General features: G+C 50.8%; 1 protein-coding gene across 11 annotated transcripts; it reads right to left on the reverse strand.

Annotated features, from left to right (window-relative positions):
- Nucleotides 1–969: 969 nt before the first annotated feature.
- Nucleotides 970–14464, reverse strand: TTC31 (tetratricopeptide repeat domain 31). 11 transcript variants are annotated; one of them, XM_034953424.3, is made up of 13 exons: nucleotides 14326–14445; nucleotides 14051–14139; nucleotides 7334–7436; nucleotides 6988–7217; nucleotides 6723–6806; nucleotides 6278–6334; nucleotides 6087–6167; nucleotides 5784–5975; nucleotides 5401–5452; nucleotides 5227–5317; nucleotides 5011–5152; nucleotides 4709–4810; nucleotides 970–1113 (listed from the first exon to the last, which is right to left on the reverse strand). In XM_034953424.3, the coding sequence occupies exons 1-13, from the start codon at nucleotides 14363–14365 to the stop codon at nucleotides 1096–1098; spliced, it is 1281 nt and encodes a 426-aa protein (XP_034809315.1). In that variant the 5' UTR covers nucleotides 14366–14445; the 3' UTR covers nucleotides 970–1095. The 11 variants fall into 11 exon arrangements, with proteins under 11 accessions (XP_034809315.1, XP_008960938.1, XP_063450903.1 ...); XM_008962690.4 differs by lacking the exon at nucleotides 970–1113 and adding an exon at nucleotides 2897–4534 and having other exon boundaries at nucleotides 5790–5975; nucleotides 14326–14464; XM_063594833.1 differs by lacking the exon at nucleotides 970–1113 and adding an exon at nucleotides 2897–4531 and having other exon boundaries at nucleotides 4709–4780; nucleotides 14326–14447.
- Nucleotides 14465–14495: the final 31 nt, after the last annotated feature.

Genomic DNA, 14495 nt, shown 5'->3' on the forward strand with positions numbered 1-14495 from the left:
GGAGTCCGCACTTGGCACTGTGCCAGGGCTTTCAATGCAATGTTTCCTTTAGCCCTTATAGCAACCCTTTAAGGTAGGTAATAATTACACCATTTTTACAAAGTCAAAACCCTGAGGTCAGGTTTTGGACCCAGCATCCAGCCAGCCTTCAGAGCTGATGCTTATCAATCTACCAAGGGGAAGTCACCGGGCCTGAGTGAAAGACAGTGGGGCCTTGGCCCACCTACTCTCTGCCTGGGAGACCTTGATTCTAATCCCTAGGTTGGCCCCAGAGTGATGACATTGTTTCCCCACCTGTTAATGGGTTCCTGACCCTTTCCCCATCCTGCCAAAAGAACCCTCCGCTGGGACACAGGCAAAGAGACGGGTGCCCAGAGAGGCCACACCCCTACCTGGAAGACCTCTACCAGGCCCCTGGGCCAGAAATTTTCCCACTAGGATGGTGGCAGCAGCCAGAGGGTGGAAAGGCTTGGCCTGCTGGGGCGAAGCTTGGAGTAGTGGCCTTGCCTGGTAGGGATTCCAGCCTAACTCAGCCAGTGGACATTTCTGACATTCATTTATTCCACTGGTGATAATCACCCTCCTGCAGGGTGAGAGGAGAGGAGAGGGAACGCTCAGTAGTTGCAGGCCTTCCCCTCCCCAGTGGTCCCAGCCAATCTTCAGATCAAGCTCAGGTGTCTTTCCTGCTTCCCTTCTCTCCTGTCAGTCCTCTGGCTCTCTTCAGACTTTCTCCTGCCTCTGCCTAAGTGTGACAACCCCACTTTCAAGGAAGTTCCATGGGTTCAACGGGGGTCAGCTAGGGCCTTAGTTGCAGGTGGAGGGCCCAAGAGAGAATATTCCTTGGAGAGTGAACAAGGCTGGAAGGCAGAAGGGAATCTGGCATTTTCAGACAGTACCACTTATTAAGCAGTTCCAAGTGCTTTGCAGGTATTAATCCTTAAAATAACCCAACAGGACAGAGACTTTTCTTTCCATTTTAAGGATGAGACTGAATTACAGAACCCTGAGGAAACTTGGCCAGGTCACAGTTTGTAAGTGGTGGCACAGGGACTGAGCTGTTTGCTTGTCCGACTCAGGAGCCCATGCTCTTGGTCTCTATAAAGGTGACTGAGCCTAAAGGAAAGAAGCAAAGGATTTACAGAGAGAGGGGAGGAGAAAGGGCCACAGGTAGGGACTTAGGCATTGTACTTTAGAGCATGGTCCCTGGAGGTTTTAGAGAAGAGAGACAAGAGACCATTGTTTAGGGTAGGCCAATCTGGCTGTGGGTGCAGGTTGGATCAGAGACTGGTAGAGACCTGAAAAAGGGAGTATATATCTGGCCACTGCAGAAGGTAACAGCAGAGAGAACTCCGGGCCAGACTTGAGGTGGGGCTGGGAGGTGGTCACAGAAGAGGAATCTGCGATTGCCGCAGGGATCAAGGATTGCATGAGTCAATGACAACCTAGCAAATGTGGGCAACTGGAAGAAAAATGGCAACATGGAAACAGACAGTGACCACTGGTGTGGAGCTAAGAATCTGTCAGCCATTATGCATATGCAAAAAAATAATTCTTTGCAACTGCATTGCCCCTTCAGTACTCCCTTCTAAATACTGCCTCTCTGGAACATTTCCAGTAGGGTGATCAACTCTTTCCCATCTGCCCAGCATTTTCCAAGTTTTGGCATTGAAAGTCCCTCACTCCAGAACATCCCTCAGTTCCAGGAAAACCAGGATGGTTGGTCACTCTACTTTCCAGTCCTGGGAACTCAGAACTCAGGCTGTTGGGTCAGACCCCTATTAATTAGGAGGGTGAAAATGGGGCAAAGTGTCAGGAGTCACGTGACTCTTGGAGAAGCTACAAGTCCAGGGCAGGCTAAGGTACTGGGGAGGGAACATTTACTTGAGAAGCTAGAACAAGGAGCCAGCTCAGCTGGAAGGCAAAAATACCATTGAGTAGTGGTGGGTGGCCTTTGAGAGGTCAGGAGCCCTACAGACATCCCAAAAGCATGCAGGTCCCTGCTCAAAAACAGGAAAACCAGATGGGCAGGCCTCTTATGGAACCACTGTAATATAATCACCCCTTGGACAAACACAACCACCTATGCCCATCCTGCTCCCCAACCAGGGGTGAGCAAAGAACTCTCAGGGCAAATCCTTCTAGTTAGGAAGGTAGGGTCCAGTCAAATTAACTGGCTGAGTCATAATCTCTCTCCCCATTGAGGTTTCCCAAATTCTAGCCCAGCTAGCACTGCCACCTCTTATACTGAAGACTTGGACAACAAAACTCAAACCTGTCCCACCAAAATGGCCTCTGGATGGAGGTCTGCTCCGCTAAGCCCCGCCCTCGAACAGTGTGTATCAGGATCACTTGGTAGGCTTATTGAAACACAAATTGCTGGGCCCTGCTCCCATGGTTTCTGATGTAGGTCATTGCGGGAGGCCTGAGAAATTGCATTTCTTTTTTTTTTTTTTTGAGAGTTTTGCTCTTGTTACCCAGGCTGGAATGCAATGGCACAATCTCGGCTCACCGCAACCTCCGCCTCCCAGGTTCAAGCGATTCTCCTGCCTCAGCCTCCCGAGTAGCTGGGATTATAGGCATGTGACACCACGCCTGGCTAATTTTGTATTTTTAGCAGAGGAGGCGTTTCTCCATGTTGGTCAGGCTGGTCTCAAACTCCTGACCTCAGATGATCCACCCATCTTGGCCTCCCAAAGTGCAGAGATTACAGGCGTGAGCCACCGTGCCCAGCCTGAGAAATTGCATTTCTAGTAAGTTCCTGGATGATGCTGATGCTGCTAGCCTAGAAAGCACACTTTGAGAATCCAGTCCCAGAACTCTGGATTTTGTGAATTTCAGCACCAATTCACCCACACTCCTCTCTTCCTATTGTGGGAAGCATGACTATGTAGGACAGTTGCAGACAAAAAGTGGTTTATTTAGCACCCACTATGTACCAGGCACTTGGGAGGTATTTTCTCACACTTTGGTTTTCCATCCTCACAATATCCCTTATGAGGTAGGGACTACCCTCATTTTTACAGGTGAGGGAATTGAGGCTTAGATGTTGACAGACCCATCCAAGGTGACCCAGCTGGTAATGGTAGACTTCATCCTGCTACACAGTATTTAAGGGGCCTAAACCATAAACAATTTTTAAAAATTTGGGAAAGTCACACATAAAGGAGATGTTTCAATACCTTCTCTCTCCAGGTATGAACAGTATTGAGCAAGACCCACAGGGCAGCAATAATCATTTATCCTGATGAAAGGTTCCTCTGTGAAAGGTAAGGGGGTTGGGGGAGACCTAAAGCCTTCTGCAGACCCACATTTAAATGAGCTGACAGTCCCAGCAGGACTACAGAGGAACCAGCTAGGGGAAGCTGCCAGGATCTTAGAGGTGAAATTAAAAGGAGATCATGCTTCTTACCCAGGAAGTGGGGAATTCAGTTGACCCTTGAAAAAACTGAATAAATTAACATGGGGAAAGGCTAATTACAATGCCCAGTGCTGGGGTGGAGAAACAGAGTGGCCAAGGTTGTAGCAGCCTGGGCACCTGCTGAGGCCCCATTCAGCGGGAGAGCTACCAGTTGGGAGTGTGGACATGTATGGCCCTACCAGCTCTAAGCAGGAGCTGGTAAGGGACTTCCCAAATGCAAACCCTTGGTGAATATTCTAGCAGTGAGAGGAGGTGAGCACCAGACCACTGGACAAGAGAGGTCAGAGTCATACACAGCAATCTGGACAGGAAATGGCATGAGGAACTGTGAGTAATCTGGGGGCTATGGCTAGAAAAACAGGGCACGAGCTGGGGCTGAGAAGAGGTGAGCATCCATCAAGCTGAAAGGTGGGACTCAAGCCCCCTCAGCACTGTGACCCCATTCCTGTACACCAAGCTCTAGTTGGTGAATGAGGTCCCCTGGACCAAGAGGAAGAGAAAGGCCCAGATGCTTTCTCACTGTCTCTGCTATAGCCTAAAAATCTGAACTTTTCTATAGTTCCCTTCTTGAGCCTTGGTGGGTTTTATTTTTCCTTACTGCCTCCAGAAGAAGCTTGAGAACCAAAGGATGTTTCAGTGGATGTGGGGCTCCTTTCTCTCATCAGAAGCTTCCCCATGGCAAGAGGAATGACTGCCAGGGCATCATTAACTATGGATCTAGAGAATAAGGTCTCAAAATATGCAGTGAACTGTCACCACACTATGTCCCCCACCAAGGGATATATACATGGCCCTGCCCTATGAGGGACCGGTGCCCCCTCATCTGGCCTGAGACAGATGCTGGAGCCCAAGTCCCAGGATGTCCCAGCCCTTTGAAGGGTCCTGGGGCTGGAGAGGATGGGGCCTTCTACTCTGAGTCTGGGAGAGGGGCTGGTTGGGGTGGCTTCGGTGACATGAAGGATAATGCAAGAGTGGAGACAGGCCAGGGGACCTCAAAGCAGTGCTTCGAGGGCACCTGAGGGAAGGTAGGCCTGAGGGTGCCAGCTCAGCATGGGGAAGTGGCTGGAGGGCCCCAGGTGACAGAGGTGGTGCACAGATTCCTCCTCGCTGACCCTGCTGAGAAGGGAGAGAGAAGGGCACCAGATCCTTCTTTTAAGCAGGACAGCCCATGCCTCTCATTCCACCCATCCTTCCCCGCCCCCTCCTTAGCCACCTGAGGCTTGGTATTGCAGTCCCAGCCAATTCTCCCTGATACCCGCCTCAGCATGACAGTGTGCCTGGCCCCCTTACCAGTGTGAGGTGGAGAAGGCAAGAGCGGAGCTCTCGGGCTGCGTCAGGCTGGGACCCATCTCTCAGAGTTTCCTGAAACACAGCAGCTGCCTCTCTGAAGCGCTTTGGTCCCAGAGGGATCAGAAAGAAAAGATTAGGTGTCAAGGCGCTTAAAAGTACCCTTTCTAAAACTGGCCCCTGCTCCTAGTACCACAACCATTGTGACATTTTGGTACTAGAAGCTTATCTAGAAAGTCAACATAGACCCTCTCCCCACTCCATCCCACTCAAATCTCTCCTGTTTCCAGCCCCAGACCTATTACCTGTAGTCCCATCAAGGCCTTGCCCAGGCGGAAGAGGCCCCGGGGCCAGCCAGGCCGTAGGGTAAGGGCCACCTGGGCATCAGCCAGGGCCCACGCTGGCTGACCCAACCGCTCATGGCAGAAGGAACGATTTCCAAATAACCTGATAAAGACAGAAGGTGGCCAAAGGTCTGAGTCCTCAACACTCTGCCCTGCCCTGGCCAAGCCCCCACCTACCGGTGGTCCTGGGGGTTGAGCTTCAAGGCCTGGGTGAAGAGGACCACGGCCTCATGGTAGAAACCATTCTGAGCAAAGCTGGTACCCAACTCTGGAAAGGAAAGAGGGTGAGAAGATTCAGATGGGGCTACCCCAGGGAGGGTGGGGTGAGGAGGGAGAGAGAAAGGATCTCACTTGCCAGTTCCTGGCTCTGTTGTAAGGCAGCTGCCAGCAGTCCCGGAGATGCCTGGGGATAGGGTGCAAAGTCAAGCAGGTTTTGAGGTCTCAGCCTCCCCAAATCCTTCTCCTTTGTTTAAACAGGTAACACTGCAATTAGCATTACCCAACTCATGTAATCCTCATGACAGCCCTACAAGATGGTATCAGCCCTATCTTCCTAGACAGGAAACCACCCGGGGTCATGGTGACAGTGATGGGGCCTGACTGTAGGTCTCTTGACCCTAGAGCCAGAGAACTCCCACTGGACCCTGTGTCAATCCTTAGACCCTGTGCCTCCCCAGCAGCTCCTTGTGCCCCTTCCACGGTTCCAGCTGAATAAGGTTCTTCAGCCACCTCACCTGTACCTTTGGACTCTGCTGGGGCCTCTCCTCTCTTGGAGGGCTCTCTTCCTCTTGACCCATCTTCTGGAGGGCCAGACCCCTGCCTTCGGGCTCCTGGTTCAGTCCCTTCTCTCTGCGGGCACTGAGGGGCCAATCCCCAACCTTGCGCAAAGCCAGAGACACAAAAGTGCTAGATAGATCCAGTGAGTCCTGTGAACAAAATGGAAAGTTAGGGAGGGGGTGGGGATGAAGTACATTCTGGAGGAGGAGGAGGAGGAGGAAAATGAGCAGAGACCAAGAAGGGAAAAAAGGGGCTCTCACCTCTTCTTCACCACACTGTCCCTGAACTGGGTTTCCAGGGCTGGATGGGGGGCTCTCTTCTCCATCTGAGGTAGTGCTGGCCTGGAAGAAAGATAGACAGGTACAGAGTTGGGATCACCTTGAGCTGCCTGCTTTCTTGGCCCTCACCTTCCTGGCACTTGGTGCTCTTAGTACCTGCCCTAGATACTCACCTTGGGCTCCCCAAAGTACTGCTCCAAACGCTCCTGTCGCTTCCGTTCCTTTTGACGCTGCAATAGTAATGGTAACAATGATGTATTTTGAACACTTACTGTATGTCGTGTGCTGGGCTAAGATTTCGCATTCCATCTTTGCAGCTCTATGAGACAGGCATCATTATTATCCTCATTTTGCAGGTGAAAAAGCAGACAAGAGAGGCACCAGCAAGAGGCCTCATGTAAGGAGGCAGATTCCTACCTAGGCAGCACAGTAGGATTCCAGAACCACTGCACCAGATGGCCTGTGAGAGACCCCCCAGTCCCTGGGCCCCTTGTGTCCTCCTGGCAAGAGAGTCCACTGCAGGCCATCTTGAGCTCTCTCCTGTTCCCACAAAGTTTCCTCTTTCCCTCTCCCAAATCCCTTTGGCTCCCCTGCACCCTCCAGCCATGCTCTAGCCACCTTCTTCTTGAGTCGCTTTTTCTCTGCTTTCTGTTTCATGCGCTCCTCCTCAGCCACCAGCTCCTCAGCCAGGCGATTGGCTTCCTGAAGGACGAAGGGCAGGTGACAGAAAAAGAGAGAAACGGGAAATGGAGAGCAAACATGAAAGGGGGCAGGCAGTACAGAAGGATCTTGAAAGGTACCAATTAGGGGAGAATATAGGGATGGGGATACGGGGATTGAAAGAACCCTGGGAGACGGCAAAGCCCTCTCCTGAGAATCTCACCTCTTCTGTCACCAGGAGCTTCTGGGGCATGGCCACCTGAAGCAGGCTGTCTGAGACACTGGGGAAGGTGGCAGAGGCAGAGGGGCTTTGAGGGCAGGGCTCAGACTCTTGGGGAGGATACAGGAAGGACTTGCGGAGACCACAGTAGGTGCCCAGTCCCTCAGCCCCCTTGCCCCTGTCACTCTGTCCAGTTGATTTCCCTTCATCATCCAAGTGGCCCAGGAGGTAATCTGTCAGGAGGGAGAAAGAGACAGGAAAGAAAGAACATGAGAGAGGGGTGCATCTGAGGGTCAGCCCTCCCAGGGTACCAGCCTCGATCCCTGGGCCCGGTCCCTGCACTCCCCACCATGGTGCCACAGCTGCAGCCGCCCGCTGCTCCCATCCACATGGATCCGGTGCAGGCCCTGGGGATCACTCTCCACAAGCCGTCGAAGAAAATCCACTATGTCCTGGGAGGGGAGGGGAGGGGAGGGGAGGCTGGTGTTGGGGGCAGTTCCTGGAGAGAGCAAGGGCTTCGCTGGCTTGATCTCTCCACCATGGCAGCCACCAACCAGCTATCCAGCCCAGAGACTCTCACTGGCTCTGACCTCTCCCTCCTCAGCACCACAAAATCTGCTGCCCCCAGCTATTGTAGTGAATCACCTCCTCTTGCTGCTTTCCTGCCTTCCCAAGGGTTGAGTATGGTATTCAACCTGGCCTCCTCTACCATCCAGGATCTTCTCTCCTCAACCTGAGTTAGCCACACTGAGGCCCCTGGAATGAAGCCCTCCCACCTGCTCTTCCAGCTAGGCCCCCTGTCATATCTGCAGTATGAACAGCTCCACATAACCCACCCTGAGGCTAGCTCACACCTAAACAAGTACAGCAGCTCCTGGCTGGCCGCTCCTCTGCACCTCATCTGTTTCTCCACAAAACTAAGCTCTAAGAAATTACTTCCCTACTCAGGGACATCCAATAATCCCCCACTGCCAAGGCCATAGGCAGAGTTGAACCTAATTCCTCAGCCTACGATTCAGAGCCTTCCAAAAGGCTCCCAGGCTGACCTTTCCAGCCCTCCTTTTAATCCTCCCCTGCTTCACTGCTGTCCTCCCTCCCACCACCAGGCTCCCTCCAGCCTTGGGGCCTTCCCCCAGCTGCTCTCCAATCCCTCCTAACTCTGAGCTTCTTTCTCACATCTTGCCTCACCTTCAAGGTCCAGTTCAAATTCTATCTCCCTTCAAAGCCTTCCCAGACCCTTTCATCTCCAATTATCTCTGCCTCCTCCAACTAACCTGCAACCACATTATCTGTGTTACACAATTTAGAAACTTGTTATTGATTGCTTTCTATTGCTCTCCTCATTGGCCAGGCAGCATGGAATTCCAAAGGGCATTGTGCTGGAGTGGAGCCACTTGCATCTGAGGTTATTTTTTCTTTTGAGGTGGATTCTTGCTCTGTCACCCAGGCTGGAGTGCAGTGGCATGATCTCAACTCACTGCAACCTCTGCCTCCCGTGTTCAAGCGATTCTCCTGCCTCACCCTCCCAAGTAGCTGGGATTACAGGCACGCGCCACAATGCCATTTGTATTTTTAGTAGAGAGGCGGTTTCACCATGTTGGCCAAGTTGTCTTGAACTCTTGACCTCAAGTGATCCACCCGCCTCAGCCTCCCAAAGTGCTGGGATTGCAGGTGTGAGCCACTGTGCCCGGCCGACTATTTTTTGTTTGTTTCTGAGACAGGGTCTTGCTGTGTTGCCCAGGCTAGACCCAAACACCTAGGCTCAAGCGATCCTCCTGCCTGAGCCTCCTGAGTAGATGGGACTTCAGGTGTGCACCATCATGTCCAGCTTGTCCAAATTTTCACTCTGCCACTACCTGCCTGTTTGATTCTGGAGAAGTCATTTAACTTCTTTGGACCTCTCCCTCATTCACAAAATAAGGCAAGACTCTTTTAAGGCCTGGCCCACACATTCTGTGGTCCTGATGGGAGTCATTTCCTCAGGGAGTATAAGCTTCAAAGACAGGAATGATCACATTCCTATTTGCCTAATCAGGCCTAAACAGAGCAGGACTGACTGAGACGCTTAGAAGCCAATGATCGTTTGGACTTATTGAGTTAGAAGCCACAAACTTAGAAACTCCAGCGTGCTAAAAAAAAAATCTGTAGGCAGGACTTCAGATGATTGAGGTATATTCAATTTTCTAAACAATTTTAGATCCAAGGCTTCCCTCAGAAGAGAGTCCTGGCTTAACAGCATCTCCAATACTGCTAGGCACTTTCATCAGTCTTATACTTAAAATTCAATTTCCTGGTGGGTTTGTGTCATCTTCCTAACTGCAACATAAGCATAAATAATGAGCCAGGTGTGGTGGCGGACGCCTATAGTCCCAGCTACTTGGGAGGCTGAAGTCGAAGGACTGTTTGAGCCCAGGAGTTCAAGGCTGCAGTGAACTATGATCATGCCACTGCACTGAAGCCTGGGTAACAGAGGGAGACCCTGTCTCAATAAATAAATATGGCTGGGCATGGTGGCTCACGCCTGTAATTCCAGCACTTTGGGAGGCCAAGACGGGTGGGTCACTTGAGGCCAAGAGTTTTAGACCAGCCTAGCCAACATGGCAAAACCCCATCTATACTAAAGATACAAAAATTAGCTGGGCATGGTGGCACACGCCTGTAGTCCCAGCTACTCAGGAGGCTGAGGCACGAGAATTGCTCGAACTTGGGAGGCAGATGTTGCAGTAGCCAAGATCACACCACTGCACACCAGCCTGGGTGACCGAGTGAGGCTCTTGTCTCATAAAAATAAATTAATTAATTAATTAATAATAAATAAATAAAGCATGCTCTCTGCCCCATGTCAGGCAGCCTCCTCAGGATGTGCCACTCAAATATATACTGTATTTCTTCTCTCTTCCTCCTCAAACCAGTATAGTCATCATTAAAAATAAAAAATAAAAATAAATTAAAAAAAATTAAAAGCCGGGTGCAGTGGCTCACGCCTGTAATCCCAGCAATTTGGGAGGCCAAGGCAAGCGGATCACTTGAGGTCAGGAGTTCGAGACCAGCCTGACCAACATGGTGAAACCCGTCTCTACTAAAAATACAAAAATTAGCCAGGTGTGGTGGCACGCATCTGTAATCCCAGCTACTTGGGAGGCTGAGGTAGGAGAATTGCTTGAAACTGGGAAGTGGAGGTTGTGGTGAGCCGAGGTCTCGCCACTGCACTCCAGCCTGGGCAACAGAGCGAGACTACGTCTCAAAAAAACAAACAAACAGGTACTTCCTTGACTTTCTACTACCTGTCCCCAAACCACAGTCTGTGCTGCTCTCTGAATTCACTACATGGCCACTACATATGATCTGGTCCCCCAATATCATTGTGAATCTTCTCCTATCTTGTTACCCTCCTCCAGCCACAGCAGTGTCCTTGGAAGTTCCCACAACATACCAACTATGCTCCCATCTTAGGGCTTTGCACTTTACTTTGCCTAGAATGCTTTTTCCCCAGTGAACAGCTCACTCCTTCGTCCTTTTTAGATCTCTATGTAAATGTCACTTTCTCAGAGAGGCCTTCTCTGAACACTCCCTTTTTTTTTTTTTGAGGTGGAGTTTCGCCCTTGTTGCCCAGGCTGGAGTGCAATGGCATGAACTTGGCTCACCGCAACCTCCGCCTCCAGGGTTCAAGTGATTCTCCTGCCTTGGCCTCCAGAGTAGCTGGGATTACAGGCATGCACCACCATGCCCAGCTAATTTTGTATCTTTTAGTAGAAACGGGGTTTCTTCATGTTAGTCAGGCTGTCCTCGAACTCCTGACCTCAGGTGATCCACGTGCCTCAGCCTCCCAAAGTACTGGGATTACAGGCGTGAGCCACCACACTTGGCCTGACCACTCCTTTTAGAAGGAGAAACTTCCCAACTCCACTCAGCACTCCCTATCCTCCTTCTTGCTTTTTCTTTGTACTTCTCATATTTGACATACTATGTTGTTTATTTATTTGGTCACTGGTTGCCCTCATTAGATGCTCCTAATTTGTTGAATAGAAAGATTTTGGTCTGTTTGATTTACTGCTGTCTCTCAGTACCTACAACAGTATCTAGTACATAGGTGGTATTGTGTGCGTGCTGAGTAAACAGAGATTGGTGAGGAGGCTATTCCAATAGAGACAGAGCCAGGAACTGTGTGTGAAGAAACATGTGTGACACAGTGAGTGTGAACTTTTTTTTTTTTTTGAGACGGAGTCTAACCCTGTCTCCAGGCTGGAATGCAATGGCGCAACCTCGGCTCACTGCAACCTCCATCTCCTGGGTTCAAGCAATTCCCTTGCCTCAGCCTCCCAAGTAGCTGGGACTATAGGCGCCCACCACCATGCCCAGCTAATTTTTTGTATTTTAGTAGAGACGGTGTTTCACCATGTTGGCCAGGATGGTCTCCATCTCCTGACCTCATGATCCGCCTGCATCAACCTCCCAAAGTGCTAGGATTACAGGTGTGAGCCACTGCGCCTGGCCGTGAGTGTAGACTTTATCTTGTCAGTGATAGCAGTGGACTTGATCTGGGGAATGAAACAATCAAATGAAATAGTGCTGAGATGGCCGGGCGTGGTGGCTCAAGCCTGTAATCCCAGCACTTTGGGAAGTCAAGGAGGGTGGATCACCTGAGGTCTGGAGTGTGAGATCAGCATGACCAACATGGAGAAACGCAATCTGTACAAAAATACAAAATTGGGCCAGGTGCGGTGGCTCACGCCTGTAATCCCAGCACTTTGGGAGGCTGAGGCGGGCGGATCACAAGGTCAGGAGATCGAGACCAGCCTGGCTAACATGGTGAAACCCTGTCTCTACTAAAAATACAAAAAATTAGCCAGGCGTGGTGGCGGGCGCCTGTAGTCCCAGCTACTCGGGAGGCTGAGGCAGGAGAATCACTTGAACCCGGGAAGCAGAGGTTGCGGTGAGCCAAGATCACACCATTGCACTCCAGCCTGGGCAACGGGAGCAAAACTCCATCTCAAAAAAAAAAAAAAAAAAGAAATACTGCTCAGGGGAAGATGAGGCTATGGATGTAATGTTTAGTTCAGGCCAGATACAAGGAGTCTTGATATAAGGGAATGGCAGCAAGACCAGGAACGGAAATGAGGGGCTTCTGTCAAGAGACATTTAGAAGTAGATTTTAGTGGCCGGCATGGTGGCTCATGCCTGTAACCCCAGCACTTTGGGAGGCTGAGATGGGTAGATCACAAGGTCAGGAGTTTGAGACCAGCCTGGCCAATATGGTGAAACCCCTCTCTACTAAAAATACAAAAATTAGCTGGGCATGGTGGTGGGTGTCTGCCATCTTAGCTACTCAGTAGGCTGTGGCAGGAAAATTGCCTGAATCTGGGAGGTGGAGGTTGCAGTGAGTAGAGATGGCGCCACTGCACTCCAGCCTGGGCGACAGTGTGAGACTCTGTCTCAAAAAAAAAAAAAAAAAAAGTAAATTTTAGTGACTAACTAAATGTTTGAGGTAAAGGAAAGGGATATAAAATGATTATCAGATTTCTAGATTAAACAACTAGATGAAAGTTTGTGTTATTAACCAAAATTGGGATTAGAAGAAAAGCAACCAATTTACAAACATGATAAATTAATTTAACAAAAGTTAATTAAATTAACTTTTGGGTTTGAGTTTGAGATTCTAGGGAGTATAGCGCCTCAATGCTTCCAAATCTGATCCTGTCCCTCCTTCAAAAACCCTGCTGTCTACCGGGCATGGTGGCTCACACCTGCAATCCCAGCACTCTGGGAGGCCAAGGCGGGCGGATCACGAGGTCAAGAGATCGAGACCATGCTGGCCAACATGGTGAAACCCAGTCTCTACTAAAAATACAAAAATTAGCTGGGACTGGTGGCATGTGCCTGTAGTCCCAGCTACTCAGGAGGCTGAGGCAGAAGAATTGCTTGAACCAGAGAGGCGGAGGTTGCAGTGAGCCAAGATCACACCACTGCACTCCAGCCTGGGCGACAGAGTGAGACTCCATCTTAAAAAAAAGCAAAAAACAAAAAAACTCTGTTGCCTACTTGAGAACATCCAAACCCCTGTGCTAAGTCAAAGCCTTTCAAGCCAACTGCTGCCTTCGCTCCCACCGCATCTTTTACTGTTCCAACCAGATTCTCTACTCTGGTCTCACTTTGGTAAAGTTCTCTCAACTTTTCCTTGTTTTACTGTCTTTGCTCACACTGTCCCCTCCATCTATAAAAAGATATTTTTTCTTTTTTTTTGAAATGGAGTCTCCCTCTGTTGCCCAGGCTGGAGTGCAGTGGTGTGATCTCGGCTCACTGCAACCTCTGCCTCCCGGGTTCAAGCGATTCTCCTGCCTCAGTAACCCCAGTGACTGGGATTACAGGCGCACACCACCACGCCCAGCTAGTTTTTCGTATTTTTGGTAGAGATGACGTTTCACCATGTTGGCCAGGCTGGTCTCGAACTCCCGACCTCAAGTGATCCGCCCCCCTAGGCCTCCCAAAGTGCTGAGATTACAGGTGTGAGCCACTGGGCCCAGCTTTTTTTTTTTTTTAGACAGAGTCTCACCGTTCCCCAGGCTGGAGTGCAGTGGCACGATCATGGTTCACTGAAACCTTGACCTCCCGCGCTCAAGAGATCCCCCACCCACCACGCGGGCTAAATTTTTTAAAAACATTTTTGTAGAGATGGGGTCTCACTATGTTGCCCAGGCTGGTCTCTAACTCCTGGGTTCAAGCAATCCTCCCGTCTCAGCCTCCCAAAGTGTTGAGATTACAGGCACAAGCCACCGCGCCCGGCCTCCATCTTTTCCCAAGGAACTCGTACCCACTCCCTAATCCTCAACTCAGAGACCCTTGTCTGCTCAATTCTACCCACTTCGAGCATCTGTTACATCAGGATCATCCTCCTGATCCCCTGCCCCTCACTTGCCTAAGATCCTCAAGGGCATGGCCGGAGACTACAACTCCCCAAAGCCTCCAGAGCCCCGTCTGGCGCCCATCCGTCGCGGGTTTCTGCACAGCTGACTTCAAAGAGGCGTGACCAAAATGAGCAGGACTGGGGGAAACTGGGGGTCGTTTTTACCTCTTCGCCGTAATCCTCTGGACCGAATTCCTTGCAAAGTTTGGGTACAGCAGCGACCTCCAGTGGGCAGCTGGGCCGTAGAGGGCAGTCTACAGGAAAGGAAGGCGGAGCCTCGTCAGCGGGCTCGGGACAGATGGGCTAGAGTCCTCCCCACTCTACCCTCGACTCTCCGCCCTCTGCATAAAATCCTACTCGAAACGTTCAGACCACAGGTGGACCCAAGAGGGGCTGCCTCTGCCCTCCTAGACCCCCACTGGTCTTGTCATACCGCTCACCTAGCTTGATCCGCCCCACAGTCTTCGGAATCGGCGCCATCGCATCTACAGTGACCCGGAAATGAAAGGTAGTCTAGTGTTTGATACCAGCCAAAGGGCGGGGTGGGACAGAGTAGGCGGCCATGTTTGTTAGGGGCAGAAGCCTCGCATTACGGAGCACGAGAGAGTCC

This window comes from Pan paniscus, chromosome 12 (assembly GCF_029289425.2).
Source record: "Pan paniscus chromosome 12, NHGRI_mPanPan1-v2.0_pri, whole genome shotgun sequence".
In the NCBI taxonomy this organism is placed as follows: domain Eukaryota; kingdom Metazoa; phylum Chordata; class Mammalia; order Primates; family Hominidae; genus Pan; species Pan paniscus.

Excerpts from the sequence above, each read along its gene's own strand:
- TTC31 (XM_003810338.4), bottom strand. The coding sequence starts at position 14,365 with ATGGCGCCGATTCCGAAGACTGTGGGGCGGATCAAGCTAG. Across the intron at positions 4,811-5,010 it reads AGGCCTTGATGGGACTACAG|CGCTTCAGAGAGGCAGCTGC; the intron begins GTAATAGGTCTG and ends CTGGGACCAAAG. Across the intron at positions 4,535-4,708 it reads GCCTTCTCCACCTCACACTG|CAGGGTCAGCGAGGAGGAAT; the intron begins GTAAGGGGGCCA and ends CTCCCTTCTCAG.